Source organism: Urocampus carinirostris, chromosome 3 (assembly GCF_059441175.1).
Source record: "Urocampus carinirostris isolate Australia breed hairy pipefish chromosome 3, RoL_Ucar_1.0, whole genome shotgun sequence".
Classification (NCBI taxonomy): domain Eukaryota; kingdom Metazoa; phylum Chordata; class Actinopteri; order Syngnathiformes; family Syngnathidae; genus Urocampus; species Urocampus carinirostris.
This window is the reverse complement of record NC_142351.1, coordinates 37,834,347-37,859,009: the sequence shown is the minus strand read 5'-3', so window position 1 is coordinate 37,859,009 and position 24,663 is coordinate 37,834,347. Positions and strand designations below refer to the sequence as shown.

The 24,663-nt window shown below is 39.3% G+C and overlaps 3 protein-coding genes across 4 annotated transcripts in view; 2 read left to right on the top strand and 1 right to left on the bottom strand.

Moving 5' to 3' along the window:
* The first annotated feature begins 1,246 nt into the window (after window positions 1–1,246).
* On the top strand, window positions 1,247–7,630 carry LOC148369608 (L-rhamnose-binding lectin SML-like). 2 transcript variants are annotated; one of them, XM_088331703.1, is made up of 9 exons: window positions 1,247–1,376; window positions 2,538–2,570; window positions 2,868–2,933; window positions 4,699–4,834; window positions 4,932–5,041; window positions 6,057–6,101; window positions 6,170–6,302; window positions 7,251–7,354; window positions 7,520–7,630. In XM_088331703.1, exons 1-9 carry the CDS (start codon window positions 1,304–1,306, stop codon window positions 7,558–7,560), a joined length of 741 nt encoding a protein of 246 aa, XP_088187829.1. In that variant the 5' UTR covers window positions 1,247–1,303; the 3' UTR covers window positions 7,561–7,630. The 2 variants fall into 2 exon arrangements, with proteins under 2 accessions (XP_088187829.1, XP_088187828.1); XM_088331702.1 differs by having other exon boundaries at window positions 2,865–2,933.
* A 4,451-nt stretch (window positions 7,631–12,081) lies between these two features.
* Window positions 12,082–21,875, bottom strand: lrrc47 (leucine rich repeat containing 47). Its single transcript, XM_088331696.1, has 7 exons — window positions 21,115–21,875; window positions 18,792–19,235; window positions 16,126–16,242; window positions 15,934–16,049; window positions 15,720–15,822; window positions 13,340–13,429; window positions 12,082–12,398 (listed from the first exon to the last, which is right to left on the bottom strand). Exons 1-7 carry the CDS (start codon window positions 21,682–21,684, stop codon window positions 12,180–12,182), a joined length of 1,659 nt encoding a protein of 552 aa, XP_088187822.1. The 5' UTR covers window positions 21,685–21,875; the 3' UTR covers window positions 12,082–12,179.
* Window positions 21,876–22,539: 664 nt separating this feature from the next.
* The window catches only part of cep104 (centrosomal protein 104), a 36,522-nt gene continuing 34,398 nt past the window's right edge, over window positions 22,540–24,663 (top strand). The window contains exon 1 of the mRNA XM_088331694.1: window positions 22,540–22,656. The gene's annotated coding sequence lies outside the window, so the exon portion shown is untranslated. The remainder of the gene's footprint in view (window positions 22,657–24,663) is intronic.

The window sequence follows — 24,663 nt, the reverse complement described above, 5'->3', positions numbered from 1 at the left end:
TAGGCCAAATGTTTGATTTCATGGGGGGTACAATTAACGACAAGATGGTGGACAGTTATCAGCTACATATAGGTGAGGCCCATTATGTGTTAAATGAAAGCAAAATATTAGTTCATGTATTCTTATCTTTTTCTTAATTCAAATAGTTTTAAATGAATACTACCAGGAAGTACTTAATCATTCACACGGTCTCTTTAAACTTCATATAAAGGTCACCGGGCTGCGAGTTTAAGACCTCTGATTTAAATCAATAGTTTTCTTTTGATAAATGATTTTTTTTTTATCCCAGGGGGTGCAAAAATTGTCCACACCTTCCCTTTAAGGAAACCGTCATACAAGAGCAGGGAGGGTGATTTTGGCCGACCGCACGGCCCGAGTGCGCGGACACTGGCTGCGCGAGAGAAGGACGGAATCCATTGCGCGGATCCTCCACAAAGACAAAAAAAAGAACAATTATAGGGAAAACAAATCAGTGAGAGAGAATACCGGCCCGAACAAGAACATATTGATCGAATTTTACGCCCAACCAACTTTCGGGCCGGCATTGGCCAGGGCTGGGGCCCAAGATTTTACCTATAGCACTCCTGATCAGTAGGTATTAAGCCTCTGGGAATGATTTCAGTATGATAAATCACCACTAGAGGCCAGAAATAACTTTGTTGAGATCTTTGTCCACGCATCGAGGAGACCCCAAATCCTTGTGTTGCTTCCTCTGTGCAGCAATTAAGACTGTGTAGGCGGCCCCTGAGTGACCGAAATCATGTAATCCCGTCAATTGAACATGTGAAAAGTTCTTGCAAAGTTGATGCATAAGTTCAGTGTTTTTGCAAGCAAACTGCCCTTTTGTTTATGGAAATAATTTTTGATATTGGAGGTATCCTAAACGCAAGAAAAAAAAACAGCACTGAAGTAAAAGTTCTGCTTGAAATGCATCTTTTCACAAAAGAGACGTTTTTCTCAGATATTTTATTGGAAATTAGTATTTTCAAGAAACTTAGCAACGTTCACCTATTGTCTACTAAAGATTAGTAAAAGCTAAAAAGATTATTTTCTAGTGAAAGGTGAGCCTTTCTTTCATTCGGTGTGTCCGATTGCCTATCTAGCTACAGAACTACATTTTCTCTAGGCTTTCAAAAATTAATCAAAACAGCAGGAATTGGCTGGCACCAGCTCTTCCCATTTAAGAGACTGTTCTGGCATAAATGAGTTTAAAAAAAATCAAGAAGAGGGCAAGAAAGGGCGTGGCTCTTGATTAGCTAATTGGATGGAAGGCTTGCAGTGATTATAAAAACCATGAAGTCTCATGAAGTATCTTGGCATCACAGACTGGATATTGCAAAACATGGCTTCTTTTATAGAGTATAGTCCAGCAATGTGTGAGTATCTTGAACCGAGTTGTTTTGTCTCATAAATGTATTGCGTAGAAAATGATTGCAGATACTTTCATCCTCCCACCCCCAAAATCAATCTTACATTTTAGAATGGGTAGCAGCGGTTGCTTGTGGATGACAAGTTGACTTAACTTATTCAATGACAGACGTTTCTTTAATAGGAACTTTTGGCTTTTTTTTTAAGGCCTACAGAAAATTTGAGTTGAGCTATTCGGGTATAGGGAATATCAAAAGGTTTGAATTCTAGCTTTTACCATTGTTTAGTAAACAGATTAACGTAAAGTTTCCAAGAAAACTTCTGAAACTAACTGTTCCTTTGGAAGGATATATTTCAAGCAGAACTAATACTTTGGTTTTTTTTTTTAATTTTTTGCCTTTTTAAGACCACCAATATCTGAACACAACTTTGCTATCAATTTTTTTTTTTTTTTTTTTTTTTTTTTGCCAAAACACTGAACTTGTGCATGAATGATAACCACGCAATCTCAAACGCTGGACAGAAGCAACATGAAGTGGGGACTGCTGCATTCCAGAAAAGTGGAAGTTGGCCAACCTCAGACCAGGAAAATATCATTAAAATGACACTCAAAATGGAAGGTCCTAGTCAGAGAAAAAATAGGCACTTCAATCTGACATCACTCTGCCGCTGCACATGGACACATGGTGAATGCTAAAACATTACTTGAACGATTAGTGTCAATAATGACCTCAGCCACCATCATTCAACAATTTTAGCGCGTGCGAGAAGACTGTTTGCTGGAGGTCGTGATGCCTTTTAATAAACTGAAGATTTTTTATTTTTATTTATTTATTCATTATTTATTTATTAATTTTTTGCGATTAGCCATCTTTGTTGTTTACATTCGCTTGGAACGTTTGGAGGTCGGACCTGGTACCATCCAAGTGGGAGAAATCTGACTTCCCACCTTTCTGGAATGCAACAAAAGATCTGATCAACATCATTCCTGCCATTCATATTGAATTTGTTACTAGACGCTTGATACTTACAGATCAGCTGCACCAAAGACTTGGATAGTTTTTAAATGAAACGAATAACTTTTTGTCACTCAAGGACAATGCTTCTAAAAAACATATGGATAAGTTATGTCCCTGATGCATTAATACGTTTTGGTTTTTTTCTTTTAGTGCTGATTGCTGCGTGTTTGCTTCTCAGAGAAGGTGATTACATTTTAAAGTTCAATATGCACATTGGCCTATACTGTCAATTCATGTTTATTTTGTATGGCCTTTGATTACAAGGAGTCTCGAAGGGCTGCACAGACCAGATTATATTGCAAACCAGACTATTATGACAACATCCCCTGATCTAAAACCAACATGAGAGCAAATAATACACAGATAATGTCAACATAAAATATAGGTTATTCATATGCTATAGAAGTGTGTTTTAAGCTGAGATTTTAACATTTCCACTGAGGTTGTAACATGTTGAGGCATTTTCGTTTGTTTTAGCAGTTGATTCTTCAGAGCAAGTGACTACGTGTGACTGGAGTCCTTTCAACATCCATCGCCTAGCCTGTGGTAAAATATGTCCTAAATTTCTCTACAGCAGGGGTCGACAAACTAAGTTGCAGGGCAACCTTGGGTAAAATGGCAAAGGGCCATGAGGATTTTTATTTTTTTTTAAATGAAAGGTGAAGCAAATTCGATACCTCGGCAATACCTTATGGGTAAAGGATACTGTAGGCCTATTTAATTTTTCTTGTTTACAATTTCTATTTTGTAGAGGAGTGGTTTCATGTAACAGGATTTGAAACACTCATTAAACATGTATTTATAAATTAAACTTGTATTTATAAATTAAACATTAAAGTAATCCAAGCAAGTCATACGTGGCCCCCAGGCCGTAGTTTACCCACCTCTGCTCTAGTCTCATACATGCCAACCTTCTGACATTAAAAAGCAGATCTTGTCGCGCACAAAACACGATCTGAAAAATTATGTGCTTGTATTAAACTAGAAGTGGTCAACTTTAAAAAAAAACAGGAAATCTAACGTGATTATTTACGTTCGAAGACTTGATCGCTTTTCAAAACGAAGCAACCGTAGGCTAAAGTACTTTTTTTCCAAGTAAAGCTTTTTGTTTTAGAGAAATCTAAACGAGTTTAAGAGAATACAAGCATAAGGGGTCGGCAACCTATGACACGCGTGCCAGCAGTGGCACGGCAAAGTATTTATTTTATTTTTTTAAAGCATTCACCTGAAATTTAGACCTTTTCAGTTGCGTTCGCGCCCTCAGTTTGTGAGCTTGTCTGCAAGGCATCGAGTAGAGATCACTATTTTGACCGAGCCAACGAGACACAGGCGCGCGACAAACTAATAAATCATGACGCTTTCTCCAGCGAAAAAATGTCCTTTTCAGCCAGCGTGGGTAAATGATTGGGGCTTTGTGCAAAAAAAAATGACCGTGCTGTTTGTGCATTATGCCTCAAGCGTTGTACCTTGCACATCAAGGGTTAAACATCAATGTGTAACGAATCATGAACATGAATTAAAGGACGAGTCTGACAAGGTGGAGACATTAAAACGCGCTGTGTCCAGGTAAGACAAACAGACCCCGAAAACCATTGTCACTCCTAAAAACGCCATTGCTCACTGCGTAGCAAAGCAAGAAAAATCTTAACGCGAATATATTAAAGAAACGTTCTTTTCGAGCTCTGAGGTTTTGTTAGGTGGCTTGGCTAACAAAGACAATCAAAAAAAAAAGAATAAAACTCATCCCCATGTCAGCCAGAAGTGTTGAAAGTCAAGAGGGGCTGGCAAAGTGTGTGTGTTTCAATTTGATATTTTCTGCAATAAGATATCATTGGTGAATAGTATGTTAGCTGTCCATATCACTTTTTTTTTTATTGTAGTTCATTGTTGAAGAATTTTGGATTCTTGTGGTCAAAAGTTAAGGTCATGGATGTCAACAGGCCTTTCCATGCGTTGCTCACATTCATTTTTTTAGTTTATTAACAATAATAGTGCTAAATAGGTCAGTTGTAAAATTTCAATGTCTATGTTGTATATTTGGACTAGTGTAAAATGACAGCTCAGTTGGATATTAAAAAAAAAAAAAATGTTGAGTCATTTATCTTGGTGTGGCACACTGATTTACAAGGAAAATTAAAAGTGGCACTCCTCATCAAAAAGGTTGCTGACCACTGGTCTAACGCATAAAGCTGTGTGTTGGTAGGTGTACAGTCTCGTGAAAATGAATATAGTACTGAAATACCCATATTTGTTCCACAGAATAATTTGATTTGAATTTTACTTTGGCCTCACAGTGGTTGTCATTTTCCAGATCACGGCGTGATCAAAGTGAATAATGCTTTGTATGGCCGCTCAAGCACATCAGTCTGTTCGGAGGGCAAACATCCAAAGGAGCTGGCTAATGTGAAGTGCACTAAGCAAGGCACTATGGAAAGCATTCAAGCAAGGTGAAGATTGAGCCTAATTGGAGAAAGGTTGTGGCTGAAGAGCACGTGGGATTAGGTTCTCCTATCAATGACTTTTCTGGATCTAATTTGTCACCAGTTGCAATGGAAAATCTGTCTGTGAAGTTGGCGTTGATGACTTCCGTTCCCCTGATCCCTGTCCTGACACCTTCAAATATTTGGAGACGAATTACTCCTGCTTGTATGCAAGTACGTCACCTGCTTTCCAAAATGCTATTTGATACTCAATACAGTTGTATCTCTTTATACGAGCACCTACACACAATAATTTTGGTACACGGGTCTTTTGAAAACATATCTACCCCATTTTATAAAGAGAATCCAGTTCACGAGCAGTACCTGAAGCTACCACTAGATATTGCTCAATGCTCGTGTGAGTTTGCGCATGTTTGCCGCCATCAGGGACCTAATCCACGACTTTGGTTATACCTGTAGAACATTGGTTGTAGATGTGAGATCGGACCTAAAGAAAATCCAGCCTGTACCGGTTTATGGGTATGGAAGCCTGAAACCTGGATTTTCCTGTTATTTGTGAAGGGTTCTCCTCAAAGAATGTAGACGTGGGGTGCCTTGCACGACTCCTCCACAAAGAAAAGGAAACAAAACGATGACGGGTGGATAATTTTTTTTTAAAGTCGACAAGAGAAGCCAAGACAAATCTAATTGATAGGCTGTGTTTAGGCTTAAAATCTTAACTTGGTGCTTTTCAACTTGTGGATGTGGACCCAAAAGTGTGTCTCAAACTTTTAGTGGGTCATAGGCTTTTGCAAAATAATGCTAAGATTAGAACATTTCTGAGGGTCACTTAAACTCAACACTCAAAAGTGATGGCAACGCAAACTGGGTTAAAAAGTGGTGAACTGAAACTGGCAGTTATTGAAATGTACAATAAGAACTTGCATATAATTCTTGTGCTATCACTCATCCTACACTAGCAGCACAAGCACACATTCATTTTGGCAACTTGTAATCATCTTCCTTTAATTTCATTTTTTAAATTACTGCTTGAATGTTTTTAGTGATCAGGAAGCTGTTTTTTCGTTAAATCTTAACTTAGATCTTTTTGGAGGTCTGGAACGGGCGATTACTTTTTGAATAGTTCCTGTCGATGAAATTCATTTTACTTAAGCAATTCAAGCTGCGAGCATAATCCTGCAATGAATTGAACTCGTATGTAGAGGTACTCACTTTTCTTTCTCCACAGCTACCACTGTGGAGTGTGAAAACTCAGAGGCACATCTGTCTTGTGGTGAGACAAAATTGATTTTGTTGAACTGTTCATAAGCAAATTCTGCCTAATAACATTTTTGCTTGCAGAGCCAGAACAAGTTATTTTCGTCTTTGGTGCTGACTATGGCCGCCGCGATAGGACCACATGCTCAAGAAGGAGGACTCTGGAGGAGACGGAAAACATTTATTGTCGCAACCCGACTGACATTGTTGCAAAGAGGCAAGACATTGTTTGTTGGTTGAGCCGATTGGATGACCTAGTTTGTTTTTGTATTTTTCCTCATGGTCAAATTCCAAGGACTTTCAAAGCCAATTTTCCAATTTCCCCAGAAAGAATTATAATGTGAAACATATATTTTGCTGGTCCACAAACATCTGTGTTTTAGATATCAATAGAATTCTGTAAAGCAATAATTGCCATTTAAAGTGTTGTATAAAAACATTTAGTGTACCATACGACACTAAAATCTCCATTTCCCCACCCAACAACCTGAGACGTGTAATACACACATAATGGTTAAAATGAAGCCAAATGTATTTTTATTTGTGTCCCTTTCCTAAAGTGCCGAACAAAAACATAAAAAATAAAGTATATTACAGTGAAAGGTTAGTTTAACAAATATAAATACAAAAAGTGGGTCTTGAATCTCAAAACTCAAGTCTCCACTGACTGTTCTCTAGGTGAGGAACAAAATGGCTGAATGCTGCTCCACCCTAGGTTTTGATCCTTTCCCTAGGAAGTCGGCAGGCCGATGCTGGAGGACCTTGGGGATTCCAAGGGTTGATATATCCATTATCTGCACCGCTTATCCTCAGTAGTGTCGCGGGGAGGGTTGATATAATAAAACCAAATAAGATGGCCCAAGACATCAATATATTAAAAAATACTTACACACTTCTTTGGAAAGGCTCTTGGACACCAAAGGAGTACAGCTTTTTACTCGAATAAAAAAAGTCAGCCATGGCACTGTTCAGATCAATCATGGACAATCACATATTTACAGGGACACATATTATTGGATGTTGACTACTGTCCACTATTAAAGAACTTTGTTTTCGTTGCCACTTACATGAAGTAACATGATTTGATGCAATGTATCATGGCTAAAGGCTTCTGTTTTTGTTGGAAGTTACACCACACAACCAATGAAGATTTCTTCTGCCATAGATGCAATGGAAAAAATAGCTGTTGGATCCCTGCCAGTAATGACTTGTTTGGAAACCCTTGTGAAGGCACCTACAAGTACTTGGAAGTTTCTTACACATGCCATCGTAAGTACTATGTAGCTTCAGTTTACTAGTTAAATGAAACTCACTGAAGGTTTTTGGGCATATATAATGTACTGTGTTGTTGTGAGACTTGTTGTGCACTTTAAGATTGTTGTACGTTTATACAGCTGTGCCTTTTTTTAGTTTTTTTTTTTTTTTTTTTAACAGATCAAAAGATGGATCCTTACTATGATGATTTCGACATGTGAATCCCCAGCTGATGTAGGAGTCATTGTAAATTCTATGTGTGAATAAATGGAAAACTGATTTGATATACAATTTTGTTAAAAATTGTTATTGATGTTCCCTTATGCTACATGGAGATAGTGTTGGGGGTGGACGTTTGCCACCTAAATAAAACTGGATGTAGTGGTGAAAGCAGTCTGGGGGGGGGTGTAAGACGAACAAAAGGGAAAAAAAAGAATTGGGAAAAATGACAGAATAAAGTAAAAAGCTGGCAAACCATTAGAATAAAAGGAAAAGGCAAAGGTGAAGGAAAACACACTATAGAAAGGAACAACCAGGCAAAGGGTTTGGGTTTTTTCTAAATTATCACTGATCAAATATTTTTTAAAGGGTATTTCAAGCAATTTTCAAAGTAAAGTTTATTTGTATAGCCCTTAATCTCAAATGGCTGCACAGATCAAAGACTATTGCAAACTATTATTGGAAGAATTTACTTTATTGTCATTGTTTGTAACAATGCACACAGAACGAAATGTCGATACACCTGACCCGTACAGTTAAACTGTAGCGAGCCGATGCAGACTATTAACCTACATGAGGGCAAATGATACACATATCAGCATAAAGTATATGAATAACCTATACTTTATGAGTAGAAGTGTTATTAAGCTTGGATTTAAACATTTCCACTGAGGTTGCAGATTCGGATTTCAGGGGGAAGAGTATTCCTAAGCACCGGGGCCTGGATGAAGAACACTCTTGAACCTGCGGATCTCTTCTTGGCTTTTGGGATCACTAGACCAGCATTTTCAGAGCGAAGGTTCCGGATCGGAACATAGGGGAAATTGAATTTGAAAGATATCAGGGAGCAAGTCCATGTATGATTTTTGTATAATACCAACGATCTTAAAATCACATCTTAAGCTAAAAGGCAGGTCAGCTAAAATCGGGGTAATGTGATCAAACTTTCTTGTCTTGGTTAAAAGCCTTGCTGCCGCATTTTGTACCAGCTGAAGGCTCTTAATTTTGGACTTTGGGAGACTGGAGAGTAGTGCACTACAGTAATTGAGACGGGAAGTAACATACGTGTGAATTATAATCAGGGTTGGGTAGGGTTACTTTAACTTGATTACTTTCAATTACTTTTGTATTACTCCAATACCAAATATGCTAATAAAGGACAAAAGAAACTAAATATGAATACAATTATGACTCTCAACACGAGCTTTCTCTCCTGGCTTTGATCTCCGGCAAAACTAACATCAAATGTGACAAACAAAATTAAAATAAGTCCAGCTTGACAACATCATTTTTACCGTTCCATGTAATCGGTGACTCCCAAGCCTGCACAAAATTTAGTAATTTTATTCATATTTAGTTTTGTCTTTTAACATATTTGGTATTGGAGTAATTGAAAGTAATCAAGTTAAAGTAACCCTAACCAACCCTGATCATAATATCTGCATCCGAGACAGCATAGGATGAATTTTAGCAATGTTATGAAGATGGAAGAAAGCTGTTCTAGTAATATTCCCGCGTGATTGAAAGGACAGATCGGGTCAAATATGACACCTACATTTTTAACTGAGTCACTTTGGGTGATCTTACATTTGTTAATGTTCAGAGCAGTTTTTTTAAAACAAGTCACGGCAGTTAGATGGACCAATAACATTTCGGTCTTTTCAGAGTTAAGGCGCAAGAAGTTGGGTGACATCCACTCTTTTATCTCAGTGAGGCAGGCCTCCAAATTTCCACTTTGGTGTGGCAGATTCATCCATCAGAAGATGGTGTTGAGTGTCATCTGCGTAGCAATGGAAACATACTTGCGAATATCACCTAATGGAAGCATGTAAATGCTGAAAAGAAGGGGGCCAAGTACTGAACCATGCGGAACACCACAGGTAACACTAAAGGGCTCAGATGTCATTTCGCCATATTTAACACAGTGCGTCCTACCTGAGAGGTAGGATCTGAACCATAAGAGGACGGTTCCTGAGAGACAATCCATTTTTCCAACCGTTCTAGTAAGATATTATGGTCCACTGTGTCAAAAGCAGCACTAAGGTCCAGCAGCAGCAAGAGTGATGAAGCGCCAGAGTCCATTGCCAGTAGAAGATCATTGGTTACCTTAATCAGGGCTGTCTCAGTAGAGTGGTTAGCCCTGAATCCTGATTGCATTGATTCAAAAAGATTGATCGGATATAAAATCATTCAGCTGCTATGCCACAACTTTTTCAGGTACTTAAGAAAAAGAATGGTAGGTTTGATACAGGTCTATAATCACATAAGCTTTCTGGATCAAGGTTGGGTGGTTTCAGTGTAGGTTTAATAACAGAGGACTTAAAAGCCGCTGGAACTACACCTGAGGAGAGTGATATGTGTATAAAGTACACTAAAGTGTATAAAAACATGCTGTGTACAATAAGACGTAAAATGTCCTTTTATCACTGCCCAACTTGAAACATGCAATACAGACTGGTTAAAAAAAACAACTAATAGAAATGTGAATATCACAAGGCAGACTAACAATGTGAGGAAAAGGACTCGAGTAGGGTTGATGGTAGTTGGCCTCAGGATTTAAGCCATTAAACCACACCTTACCAGTATGGGCCTCAAATGAGGAAACATTGTAAAATAATACAAAAACTGCTGGACAAGATATAAAAAATTGTAAACTAAAACGACTCAAAGCTGAATAAAAAAAACTGATCAGTTAAAAGTCTTATGAAAAAGTGGGTCTTGAGCTTCCATCCATTATCTGCACCGCTTACAAATAAAAATGACTTGACTTATCCTCAGTAGGATCGTGGGGGTGCTGGAGCCCATCTCAACTATCTTTGGGCAGTGGGCGTGGGACACAGGGACAGACAATTCACTCGCTTATTCACACCTAGGGACAATTTGGACCGGCCAATTAACCTGACAAGCATGTTTTTGGGAATGTGGGAGGAAACTGGAGTGCCCGGAGGAAACCCACGCAAGCACAGGAAGAACATGCAAACTCCAAACAGGAGGTTCGATCTCATGACCTCAGAACTGTGCCGCACACGCGCTAACCACTGCCCCGCCGTGCCGCCCGGGTCTTGAGCAACCTCTTAAAAATATCAAGTGTCTCTTCAGACCTGATGTCTTATGGCGGGATATTTCAACTGGTGAGGATCAAAGTGTCTAACTAATAGGGTAATACTCTGCTCATAAGTTTTTTGAAAAATCTTTTAATCATATTTATTTCACTTTGCCGTGAACTTTTAACTCATGTTTTTATACAATGCAACTTTAAACTGGAAATCACTGTATGACACAATGTCTAAAGATAGAAGAATACATTTTACATTAAAAAAAAAGGTAAGCGTGAATCATCCCTGGAAATAGTGCTGTGCAAAAATTTTAGGGAGGTAATAAAAATTGTGTCCCATTTGATTTGCCCCCCGAAATTCGTGTTTGATGCAAAGACTGAGTTAATTTTATTGACAACTAGTTTTGATCTTAACTGATTTCTTTTTTATGATTTTTTGTAGCATTGGGTCTTGCTCAATTTCGTTGTCACAATATGTTAACCCATTTTGTAACAATGACAATAAAGGTATATTCTATTCTTCTATTCTATTCTATTGTCGTGGTTCATAAAATTAAACGGGCTGCATGCAAAAACACCCATTACTTCATTTTGTTCACAAATTAACAGTCCTTTTTGAACGTGAATCTGTGTCAGACCATAAAGGCCCATTTAGCGCAGGTGTCGAAAGCCGCCGCATTGACAAATGTGATTACCCCAAGTGTTTCTTAACCTTTTTAAGCCAAGGCACACATTATTGAAAATGGGCACAGCAGTTGTAAAAAAAAACTTTAACATTTCCAGCACCAGCAGTTTTATTTTTCAAAGCTAACGTTTTTGTGAAGGGTCTTGTTCTCATCGGCATGGTTCAGGTGATTTCTTGCGTGTGGTCGCGATTTTCTTTTATTCCAGGAAAAAAATGGTGAAAGTAAGAGAAGGGCTCTTTCAAATTTAGTCCAAATTTCAACCCAATACCCCAGAAGATTAAAAACTTAATTCGGACGCGTCTGAGAATCGTATGCTTGTGTAAGCAATAAAAGGAGCTTGACAAAAACTGCATGAATGATTTCAGCCAGAAGATGGCGTCAGCAAGTAGAATGTTATGGACAAAACCTTTAAAATAGTAATTTCGTGACTTTTTTCTTTAAAAGACATTTATGATCATGTATTTATGCTTAGTCAAATCTGTTTTACACTGAAGTTTTTTTTTTAACCAAGATAAGGCGCAAAATAGATAAAGCCCCTTTAACATTATCCAAAATTAAAAATGACCAGGCGTTAGGTATTGTTGCCACAACGAAACGTCGTGTAAATTGTTACTAAAAACTGACACCTGCTGGACAGCATTTACTGCAAACAAGTAAGCCACATGCCAGACAACTTACGATTCTGACTGTGTGTACAATCAAATTTAAGGCTTTACAATCATATCAAATTCAACATTTTGAATTTTAACATAGTGTGAAAAAAATAACTGAGAAGCACTGGGTTACTGTAAACATGTTTAAGTCTTCATTACTTTTATTAGCCAGGGTGACAAATCAATAGACATTCACTAAGCCTTGCATTAAACCGAAATTTGCTGCACTACCAAATAACCCTCATGTTCGGAATGTTTCCGGAAAGGTCTGTCTTGGATGGATAGACGACTTTCAGATTGCCGTCTTCGTCGACAGTTCGGATTTGCTGGATGATCAAATCGCTGCATGCGTCTGTGCCTGAAGTCTTCCCTGATGAGGCGTCTTCGTTATCAGATCCGACCTCCTCCCCGTGCTCGACTGTAAATCTGTTTAACTCTGCCATTTTCTGCAATCAAACAACAGGGTAGTGTGAGAGAGAACGGGTATGTTTTCATGAGCAAGACTACCCCATACCCATCAACCTCAACCAATTGCTCCTCTTATCAAAAATATTAATAATTCCCCTTATTAAGAGATGATAAACCTTATTTACCCACAGCAAAACCGACTACAAAGAATAAAAACAGAGTAAACACGTTTATTTTATTTACCAAATAAAAGCTTGATCGGGGGTTACATTTGCTAGTGTACTGCAATAATTTTACCAATCTAATATGCTCTCTGATTCCAGTGAACAAAATGATCCAAATTCAAGCTGAAATTGGCACGATTAGATTGGTCTAACAAAAAAAATTCCCTTTCAAAATGGCATACTCAAATTGAAATGATCAAAAAACATAAAATACCGGGAAAACATAAAATGACAGTTTTCTACTGTATTTAACTAAAATGCAGAGAAGTCTTGTACTGAACAGCCGATTTAAGATTAAATCTTTACTATAATCTACATACTCAAAAAGTAATATCCCTCAATATTCACATATTCATACAGAGATGCTTTGGTTTTCACAGTCAATGAGGACCATAACCACCCGCGAAAAGTGAAAATCTGCGAAGTAGCGTTGAACCCTTTTTTTGGGGCAGTCTCGCCGACTTAGAACAACTGAAATTATCCATTATATCCACTGCTTATTCTCACTAGGGTCGCGGGGGTGCTGGAGCCCATCCCAGCTAGCTAAGGACAGTGGGCAGGGGAGACCCTCAACTGGTTGCCAGCCAATCGAAGGGCACATAGACATAAAAATCACTTGGTCATTCACACCTAGAGACGATTTAGACCGGCCAATGAAGCTGACATGCAAGTTTTGGAATGTAACATTCACAAATGTATGATATATTATGACACAATTTTACCTGCCTCCAAAGAGAAGAAAAAAACTTGCTTACTGCAATCAGAGTGTCCATGACATCTTTACAGGTCTGCAGGCTGTTTGCGCTCGTCACTTCCAACAACAACTCTTTAGTTGTCTTCTTGATCTGTTGAGGGACATTTGGTAAGGACTCTGCCACAGAAATGATTTTGTGCTATGGATGCAAAAATGATTATTTTGAGTATTTTTCCATTTTTTGGGGGTCCAATTAATCAGATAACCTAAAACATTTTTGTGTTTTAATCAATGTTTTCTACAACATTAGTACAATATACATGGTAGTGAACAAAATCATTGCAGTTAAGTCATTGGTTTGGTTCATGATAAGCTACAAAAAAGGAAAAAGAAATGTGAATATATATAGTATATTATAAGGTAAAACGGAAAATCGCTGCAGTTAGGCCGAAAACATACCTCCTGATTTATCCCTTTAAAAGAAACTTCAAAAGCGGTCTATAAATCATCAAAATAACACCCACATGTGTAAGGAGACCAAGTCTAAGAATAACATTGGAAAAAAACATAGAATTAACATAAAATTAAAAAACCATCGACAAAACAGTCAGATAGTTCAGTCAAACTTATTACCCCCGTAACATTCCGAAAGCTTGCAAAGACGGGAATACGTGTTGAGAACACGTGCGGATGCGGTGTCCGTACGATGTCACTTAAATGCATCATTCCATCATTCGGAAGGTTAAAGTCTTGGGATTTAAGAAATGCCAACCATTCCTTAGTTTCTATTTTCTTTTTCGCTCGCAACTTTACTGTGCATATGACAATAAACACTTGGAATTGAGTTTAATTTAAAAATAGACACTCCATTCCATACATTATCTGCACCGCTTATCACAGAAACATCAAGTTCAGTCTGAAACAAGATACAGGGAAAATATATAGCCGGAGTAGCTCACTAAATTCGTTGTGTTCAATAATAATGTGCAGCCATGGTCCTCTTATATCCGTGAGTGTAGTAAATCCAGGAGAATAAAATATTTAAAAATACAGAGTAGTAAAAAATGCTTTCTCTTTGCCGTCAACCATGTGCTATTCACATTCATCTTTTTTGGCCAATTGCAGGCTTTGTTTTGCCACTTAAGCCTATGCCAGCCTGTAAATGATAAAAAGGATCCGCCCCTTGACCTCCGAATCACTTTAGCCAATAGTGATCGATTCAACTGATGATTGACACATCTTTTTCGGCCAATTGCAGGCTTTGTTTTGCCGCTTAAGCCTATGCCAGCCTGTAAATGATAAAAAGGATCCACCCCTTTACCTCCGAATAACTTTAGCCAATAGTGATCGATTCAAATGATGATTGACACATTGGTTAGCCAATGAAACGCCAGTAAATAAATCCCAGCATACACCGCGGACTACTTGGCGTTCGGGGGAAAATCTAGTCGGCGGCTGCAAGTTAGTTGGAAGACTTTGCGACTTAATATTGATCCATAAATAAGGCGCACTGTATTATAAGGCGCATGGTCAGCTTTTGAAAAAAAAAAAATAAAGGCTTTTAGGTGCACCTTATAGTGCGGAAGATACAGTATATAAATACTTCTGAATTTCATAATCGATAAATCGTCTATTAATTAAAAAGCAGTTGCAATTTTATTTTGTAATAGTCTAGCATACCACTCATCTCTCGGCTTTCCAGCATACAACAACACTGCTTTTCAGAAATCTACTGTATTTATTTTTCTTTTGGACGTATTTGCAATCCCTCTTTTATTGCAGTTAAACACTTTTTGACATGCGCTCTGCCAGGCCTTGCTCGCATCAATATTTAACTGGGGATAATTGATCATGGCAGCATGGGTTCTGTTCTTTTTAGGCTAAAGAAAAAAAAAAGCCACAGAACACCAATGTGCTCTGTGGGCACCTGCTCACAGCAAAAATTGACCGGGGATAATGGATTGCGGCCACCACTGTGAATTTAGATTTAGGCGTGCTAGAACCATAGGTCTCCTTACAAAAGTGCCTTATCCTGGTTCCTTTTCCCAGCTATATTGACGGCCACACAAGAGTTCAGTTCGGTTTGAACGGAAATACAGTGAAGGCAAAAAAAAAAAAAAAAAAAAAAAAAAAAAAAAAAAAAAAAAAAAAAAAGTTTCGCCGTGCAGACAAAAGTGCACTCTTCTGGTTCCCATTACAGCAGTATGCGATTGGGGATAATGGATCTTTTTAAAAACTGTGATGCACAGAGCCCGCCAAGTATTAAGTAGCAAGGGATAACAGTACTTTATTATTTTGTGCAAGGAGGAAATGATCATCCAAAGCTAATAAAAGTAGCCATTACAGGAATTCCAAGTACCCTCAATCTGAATGTAAGTTAGTTCTTTACACACTTGTAAACCTTTCTCAAACAACATCTTGGTTTTATAGGAATTACACACCTTTGTTTTCTCAGAGTTTGTGATCGGCGGGAAAGAGATGACATGGCCTTCTGCATCCACCATACAGGGATATAGTGATTTTCCTTGCAGGAGCTGAAGGTATCTGGAGTAAGGTGGTAAGCAAGGCTTCATTCAATTTTTTTACCTGTAACATCCATGAGGGGATATCAAATGTTTCCAGGCTAAAATGGTTGATAGGGGTTGCAGCACTAACTTGTGTAGACCAGTGACGTTCTGCCTTTTTTTCTGCTTCCTCAGCTCGTCGGCCTCCCGTTGAAGATGTCTGATCAGCTCGACTGCGGTCATCTCTTTGCGACCCAGTGGCACAATCTGACCATGCAAAAACAAGAAAAACCCATGGTAAATTTGTTGCATCCAAATTGGACAATGAATAATTGTAACCTACTTTGAGTTCAGCGGGTGGTTTGGCGTCATACACCAGTGGACCTTTCAGAAGCTGTACATCATGGGTGGCGATGGTTGCTATAGTCCTCTTACCACAGATGTCTTCGTGAAGTTTCGTCTGGGAGGAATGGGAAAAAAATAAGAACAATAAAAGAACAGGGAGTCATCATTGACACTTTTTGTTGTATGCTTCGATCTTGGCAGCGGAAAAAACATACAGAGAGTAATCAACACGGCCCAGTAAATCATTAGCTACTCTCTACCTGTTCTGGAAGACATTGCTGGGTTGTGATACCTCAACAAAGTCAACAACATCACAAAAGACTCCTCTTACCCCGGCCACCGTTGCTTTTACCTGTTGCCCTTCGGTAAGCGCCACTAGCCCCTTTAAAACAAGGACCAACAGTCTAAGAGACTCATTCTTTTAAGGGGCACCCTAAAAAACGTGCAAGACTAAAAAGTATACATCTTGCCAGTTGCATTAAAAGATGGGTACTCGTTTTAATAATTGCATACCTGTTAACCTCAGCCAATAGCTCCTTTTGTGAACGATTGCAATTTCGCCTTATTAAGTGATAATACACCTTGAAAATAATCTACGTGGCACTTATTTACTCAGAGCAAAAAAAAAACTATATAGGGTAAAAAGAATTGTGTAATCAAGTTTATTTTATTGAACAAATAACACAATTCTTTCAGTATCTTTCTTAGAGCTCTTGTTGGTGATAAGAAGGAGTGGAGAGGTGTTTTGAAAGGATAGTGGGATTGTGGACGCGTTCTTAAGGATGGGCTGGGCACCCGTATGATGCGGTAGGGGTAAACCAGTGAAAGCTGTCGGGCCCTGCTGTTGAACAAAAGAGTGTGTTGTGTCACCCTGACCCGAGTGACATGGCCGCTTTCTGGTGTCCCATTTCATTAGGAGGGACGAAAGCATGACCAACTTAAGTGCAGAGGTGCCTAACTTTTTTGGGTGTTTGGGCAATTGGGTCGGCCATGGTCCAAAATTTTTTGTGCGTGCTTTTTGCTATTTTTTTTTCTTTGTTATTGTATGTGTTTGTCTTGCTGTCGGTCACCCCTCTTGAGGGATATGACCAAGGTAGATAGATAGATAGAAATCTTTCTTTGTACTTTCCCCAATTGCAGTAACATTTAGTTTTGCTTATGTATTTGTTGCAGTGCAGGATTTCAGAGACCTAATTTTTCTTAGAAATCTAGGATGACGTTGTCGTCTGCAACCAGTGACCGAGACAATCCGGATTAGAGCCAAGATGGGCAAAATGAGATCGGTCTAATGCTTTTTTTCCCAACTTGGCGTACAAAAATTGGTATACCGTGTACACAATTTAAAATTGTCAAAGGACGTATAAAATATGGTAAAAACAGAAGTTGACACAGGTATGTTATCGACTTATTTGAGATTCAAGATTCAAAGTGTTTATTGTCATATGCACAGTAAAGAACCACAATTCCCTGCACAAAGAAATTCTTACTCTGGTAATGGTCTGCATTTATGTAGCGCTTTTAAAGTCAATGAAGACCTTCCATAGCACTTAATGTGCTTCACACTTACCCATTCACACACACACTTACACACCTATAGGGAGTCAGCCATGCATGATTCATTGTCTTGCCCAAGACACTTCGACATTGAATCTGTTATTACGTTTGTGCAATTATTTATCAGTTGATAAATGGCAAAGGTGGCAACGGGGATCGAACCGGACAGAAAGGCTAACAGCACTGATTTCTAACCACCAGGTGGCCCCCTCTGCTTTCTAGTTCACACTATTTTTTGTCACGTTACCAGATATGTTTGAGTACAGACTGTAGTTAAACTTTTTCTCAGGTAAAACTAAGCATTGAACATGACAAACGTTTTTAATACGAGCGGCCAGGTTTTTATTCATATATTTCAGGATGACCAAATGATATTCCACAATGACGTTCTCTTAATTCAGTTCAAAACAACTGAATTAATTCCCAAAATGCCCTTATCGTCATTCAGTTTAGAATCTTGTGTGCTTCGTAAAGAATTTGAAAATGGGCTGTACCACCGACTCCTTATATGTCTGACAATGTTCTCGCAGACCGGCCCAATAAAAATATTTCCAATTTGGCACCATGACTAAAAATACTGTGATGATGAGATGAGACCTAATGTTTTTTTCATGTTTAATCTTGATCCCTAGGGATCTAGTGGGTGAGATATGTCACATTACAAGCAGTACCTCCGGGAACGGTGCATTCGCAATGATCGCAGCAAGGCTTTAAGGCTAGGACTTTAGCTTGGCCTATTGGCTGAGAGTAAGAGTCCCGGCCCCTAGGCTTTGTAGCGTATTATGAACTGACCGATAACGGATAATGATTAAAGAAGACAGAACAATAACCCTTAAAAAAAAATCCCCCGATTGATTGATCAGATTATGTTACTGGATGCACAATGCGCAAATATGGCACATTTTTGTTTTTTGTGCAACCCTAGTCCTTAAAGTGCACCTCATAGTCTGGTAGGCTTTCTATATAAAACAAATATGACAAAAGACTATTTTTTTGGGGGTGCGCCTTATAATCCAGTGCGCCTTATAGTGCAGAAAATATGGTAATTGTTTTCCTTTATGACTGGTTTCCCATTAGGTCTACTTGACTTAAAAAGATGAATCAACTTACCTGTGCCACAAGGAAGCGCTTGAGAGAATTTCCAGGGCTCAGGAGCATGCCTCTGATGACACAGCACACCAAATAGGGCCGGACATCTTTCACCTCTGTGCTCACTCTGACCGTGATCGCATCTGGAGTGTCAGAAACATGAAGAACTCTCACAACCATCTTGTTGATTTCTTCCAACTCGTCACATTCTTCCTCCTTCTTCTTCTTTTGCTTTTTTTTCTTTTCATTTATGCTCCGTCCCCCGTCTGTGTCACCCTTCTCCTCGCCGTGCCTTTCTTTCCCTCTGAGGTAGTCGAGAATAGACTTAGTCTGGCAACCGTTCACCATCTTCTCCAGGCGCTTGTCGTTTAGCTTGTTGCCTTTAAAATTGATTTCCTTTAGCTTGGGGCAGTCGCTCAGACTGGGCGGGATTTCTTTGAGCTGGTTGTTGGAAAGATCTAACACCTGAGAAGGCAGAAAAACAAAAACAACTATAACAAGGATAAATATCTGACTTCATCAACAGAAAACTAAATTACAGTATTTTACAGACCAAAAGGCACACCTAAAAATCCCAATTTGGCCAAAACTTTGAAATACGCCTTTTAACCCGGTGCGCCTTATATACCGTAGAATACAGCGGATTAAATTATTGGTATGCAACAACTCGATTAACATCCTTGACCCAAATTCCAATGGAAACTGAACCTTAGTGGTGGTGAGAGCACCGACACTTGATCAAGAGACCACCAGTGGTACAAATGACATGCGACAAGGCACTGGACTTCATCTCATCACAATAGTTTTACTTACGGTGCCCCAATGCTGATTTGCACAGTACATTCCAATAGGTTAAACAGTATCTCCACTTCTTCACATGTGCATCAATAACCTCTCTGTTTACTATGTAAAAAAGCTGGTATTTTATTGCAACACTGTTTTTTTTTCATTCCCCAATATTACTTGGCCAAGATTTACATAGCATATTCTGAGTGGATTAACAGTCCCACTTCTTCACCAATGGACGTTGAACTTCTATCAACGCTCTTTTAGATACGCATAAATATTAAACAGAGAGGGTATTGACACAGAGGTGAAGACGTGGAGACTGTATCACTCTTCAGAATGCACTAAGCAAATCAGTCTTGTGGCACAGTGAGTAAATTAGAGTGATGAGGAGATAACCTCTAATGCCTTTTTGTAAGTCTCCTGTACCTCTGATGGTCGAGTGGTAAATTGAAGATGCTATTACCCCAATAAGCAGCACAGCGGCTGAGTGGTTAGCGCGTTCGTGGCACAGGTCTGAGCTCATGAGATCGAACCTTCCGGTGTGGAGTTTGCATGTTCTCCCCGTGCTTGTGTGGGTTTCCTCTGGGCACTCTGGTTTCCTCCCACATTCCAAAAACATGCATGTCAGGTTAATTGGTCGGTTCAAATTGTTCCTAGGTGTGAATGAGCGAATGAGTTGTCCGTCTCTGTGTGCCCTGTGACTGGCTGGCAACCAGTTCAGGGAGTCCCCTGCCCACTGCCCGAAGATGACTGGGGTGGGCTCTAGCACCCCCACGACCCTACTGAAGATAAGCGGTGCAGATAATGGATATTACCGCCATTACTTGGATTTTGATTCCCACTGCATAAAATGTTTTGTGATTCTAGTTAGCTGAACATATTACATCTTTTTGTAGTACCAATTTCATACACCTTATGGCTTAGTTTTCCTTATGTAAGAATAATATGTGACTAAAAGAGTTTTTTTTTGGGGGGGTGCCCATTATTGTTAGGAAAAACAGTGGTTATTTCCCCTATTTGGTAATGTGCACTGAAAAACTTTTGTGAGGGGATGATCTAGCGACCCATCTAACCACACCAGTTCTCAGAAGCTCAGCAGCGATTGATAATGGGTACCCGAAAACCTTAAAAAGGCTCGGTGAAGAAAGGAGAAGTCACAAATGGTACTTTGAGTTTGTTTTCTTCCTTGTGCTTTATAGCACTCGTTTTCGGTTGCCCTTTATCATATAGTAACATCTAGTTGTCAAATAATACACACTGGCCCTTTAAAAAAAGACTAATCTGTTGCCAGGAAATAATTTTTAATTTTTTTTTGACTGACGATGTGCCTTGAGATGTGTTTGAAAACAAAACGGGCCTTTGCTCAAAAAGGATGAGAAACACTACTCTACGGTGAACAGATCCCCCAAAATATACCACTTTAAAATAAATTGTGACCTTGTAGGCTTTTAGATAGAAAGATGCCAAGCAAGGAAGATCACAGCAACCTAGCGGGTCAGCTCAAGTCTTCTAATAATTGAGAAACCTAATCCAACAGCGAGTTTCGGCGTTTTACCTTCAGAGCACCCAACTTGGAAATATCTTTCCCGAGCTCCACAATAGCGTTATCAGAGGCCATTAAAGTACTGAGCAGATCTAGACGTTCCGAGTAGAGGTCACTAGGGAAGGCAGTGATGCGGTTCTTGGACATGTTGATGCTGGAAAGCTTAGTGCAGTTGCTCAGTCCTTCCGGAAGGGATCCCAAACGGTTACAGCTCACGTTCAAAATGGTTAGCTCGCGTAACTGGATAATCCCATTTGGTAAAAGACAAAGGTTGTTAGCTGACAGATCCAGAACTTTTAAGGACTTGAGGCTGCTGATGACATCCGGGATGCATGAGAGTTTATTCCTGCACAGGATAAGACTCTGAAGGTTTGTCAGATGCTGGAGGTCCTCGTGGATCTCCGTCAAACTTGGGCACTGGCTAACCTCCAGATAATTGAGCAGAGAAAGAGAATAAATGGCAGGTGGGAGTCCGCCGTCTGAGGAAATCCTCGTGTTGGCTGCAGTACCTTGCAAAACCAGTTCACGTCTCTTTTCTGCCGCTGCTTTCTCAACTTCTGGCCATGCTTTCGTGTCATCCATGTTGCCGATTTGCTGCTGCTATCAGGCAATGCTAATGTGTCGTTCGAAAACGAAACAGCTTTGTGAGACGGCTCTTGGAACGGAAACGACGGGAGCCGACTCTCCACCGATCAAGAGCTGATTTCCGTTTAAAATGTTTTTTTTCTGTTGTTTGGCTGAGATTTGTTGCTTGACTCAAAATTTGCAGCATCTGAGTCAGCACATGAAGCTTCTCCTGCTACTAGTATCCATGGAAACCAGTACATTCTGTGTCATGTGGGGGAGCAATCCCCTACCTTAAAAAAACCGCCTGGGAAGATTGTCTCTCTTTTTCATTTTTCTTCTATTATTGCTTCCCCCCACGGCTTTTCTACCTTCTTTTCTTGCCTTTATCCGTTTTCCTTCTTAATTTTATTCTTCTTTTGTTTCTTTTTTATTTTTTGTCTCCTTTTTCCCCTTTTGTACTCTACTTACTCCCTTTCGTGCATAAAGTGCCATTATCACTGTGAATATGTCAACCGTACTTAGTAAGAACAAACTGAAGGGCAGTTCGGAGCCGAAAGAGCAGTCTTTTTTCGCGAGCCGGGCTAAAAGAGCCGGGTCTGTAAAAGGAGCCGATATTCTCATCACCACAGTACTCGAAAACACTAAAGCTTCCGTTCAACATTTCGGAATAAAAGAATGTACTCCGAGTCGAATACAACTGCTCTTATTGACAACAAGCCTAAACTACTCATCAATTGCCATAAGGTGTTAAAACACAGACAATATGACATTTTAGATCGATTTGTCAAAAAAATGGTTTACAAAATTCTCTATCGTATTGAAACGCCGCGATTCCGGTTTGAATGCGCCGGTTTAGTAAAAAAACTACATTGACAACAATTCATTACGGCCTTATTCTTACCATTGCGCATGCTCGCACAGACTGTTGTTTGAGGTGATGGGGATAATATGCTGTTACAAGTTGGCAACATTACGGTGATGTTTGCGGTAAGCCTTATTTGAACGCAAAAATGACGTTTTTTTTGTCTTGCAAGTGTCTGAAACGTATAGCCGGGCTGACACGTTTTGTGTATACGGTTAGAGTTGGCAAAACAACGCCACAGACAGCTAACGTAGGCTCAGCCTTGTTGGTAAACGTTGGAGTAGTTGAGAGTTGCTAAATCCTCATCAACCTACTGTTCGATGAACGACCCGCGTCACGCATGCGCAGAAAATTTGACTTCTGGGATTACCAGCCAGTTAACGAATACGATGGCCTCGAGAGGGATGGCCGCCACCAGGCTGTACTTGCCCAAGACACACTAAAGGAATAAGTGCCCCTACGATCCAAGTGGTTAAGGGATCCAACCAACCAACAGTGCAGTATTTATAATTTCAGTTCCATGGTGCCTGTCCATAAAATCGTCAGGCAATAGTTCTAATTCTTAGACAAATATACAACATCCCCTTATGTGGTAAATTTATGCACGAGACTTTATTTAAATGTGGGTGGCACGGCAGCTGAGTGGTTAATGCATCCGCAGTACAGTTCTCAGGTCATGGGTTCAAATCCAGCTACCAGCCTTCCTGTGCAGAGTTTGCATGTTCTCCCCATGCTTGCGTGGGTTTCCCCTGGTTACCTGCCACATTCCAAAGACATACATGTCAGGTGAATTGGCCGGTCCAAACTGTCCACAGTAGTGAATGAGCAAGTAAGTTGTCTATCTCTGTGTGCCCTGCAACTAGTTCAGAGTGCCCACTGCTCAAAGACAGCTGGGATGGGCTCTAGCACCCTCGCGACCCTACTGAGGGTAAGCGGTGCAGATAATGGATGGATAGAATAGATGTGCGCCCACCCAGTTTTACATTTTATTGTGCTAAAACAGATGTTTAAATTTCAGCACCAGATTTCTCCATGTCACATTACACTTACTGAAATGCAACATTAGATTGCGGTCTTGTTAGAAACCGTGTAAATATCATCCATCAGTAGTTTTAAAACCTCAGAAAGTGTGTTTAAGTGGCCAGTCCATTTTCATTACACTTAATTGGTGTTGCTCCCGCACTCCAATGATGATGTTTGAATGAATGACTGAACGAATAATAAATACTACTAATAATAAATTCATACGGACTGTTTATGAAAATAGGTCACTGAGAATGTTGTCACTATCACATGAGTTTTCTATCGATATTGTTTATTACTTAATCATCACATCATTCATTTGATAATCACATTAATCATTTTAGTTGTTGTGAATGCACTACATATTTATCTACATATTCAGTGAAGTATTAACTTGCTGATCAGTGTACTTTCAAGCAATGGCTTTATCACATAACCTTGAAGACTAAGCAATGTGTAGTACTAATCTTGTACAGGGAGTTCCCACTTTTTTCTTTGCTTAGTAATGTGTGGTCTGAATTCTTAGTGTCTGTAATGCTGCGTGCACAACTTTTTTCACTATAAGAGAAGGCAAAAACATTCTTGCTTACCTTTGGTGGGAGAACAGGTCTAAATCAATTGGTCCGGAGTGCACTCTCATTTTATCTTTGTTTTGAAACTTTGTAATATATGCCCTCACCTAAATTGCTTCTCTCCAGCTCTAATTTTTCAAAGTCCGGCTATTCGATCTGGTCCCGGAAAAGAACACGCGGCGAGACTTTGGAATGTTTTTCGCCTTCAGAACACTGAAAAGTGCAAAGTTATTTCTAAACTCTCTTGAAATATATGAACACTTTATAGGGTTAATCACACCTTTGCAATTTTTGTTTCTACATAGATTGTAGCTTTGTGAATATTTGCGTAACAAATGATACACATATAAGACCAACATTTTTAGACCATTCAAGTATGACTCCTGTGATGTATTACTCTGACAAATATCATAAGTAACAATCTCAAACTGTAAATGTTTTTGTTGGTTTTCCACATTTTTTTTTCTATGTTGGCATAGACCATCCTTGTCTCGAATATTTGGACGAAGAAAAAAACAAGATGAAGAGACCACAGGA

Excerpts from the sequence above, each read along its gene's own strand:
- LOC148369608 (XM_088331702.1), top strand. The coding sequence starts at position 1,304 with ATGAAGTATCTTGGCATCACAGACTGGATATTGCAAAACATGGCTTCT. Across the intron at positions 4,835-4,931 it reads ATGGAAAGCATTCAAGCAAG|TTGCAATGGAAAATCTGTCT; the intron begins GTGAAGATTGAG and ends ATTTGTCACCAG. Across the intron at positions 6,303-7,250 it reads ACTGACATTGTTGCAAAGAG|ATGCAATGGAAAAAATAGCT; the intron begins GCAAGACATTGT and ends CTTCTGCCATAG.
- lrrc47 (XM_088331696.1), bottom strand. The coding sequence starts at position 21,684 with ATGGATGACACGAAAGCATGGCCAGAAGTTGAGAAAGCAGCGGCAGAA. Across the intron at positions 15,823-15,933 it reads AACGTCACTGGTCTACACAA|ATACCTTCAGCTCCTGCAAG; the intron begins GTTAGTGCTGCA and ends ACCTTACTCCAG. Across the intron at positions 12,399-13,339 it reads TCATGGACACTCTGATTGCA|AAAATGGCAGAGTTAAACAG; the intron begins GTAAGCAAGTTT and ends GTTTGATTGCAG.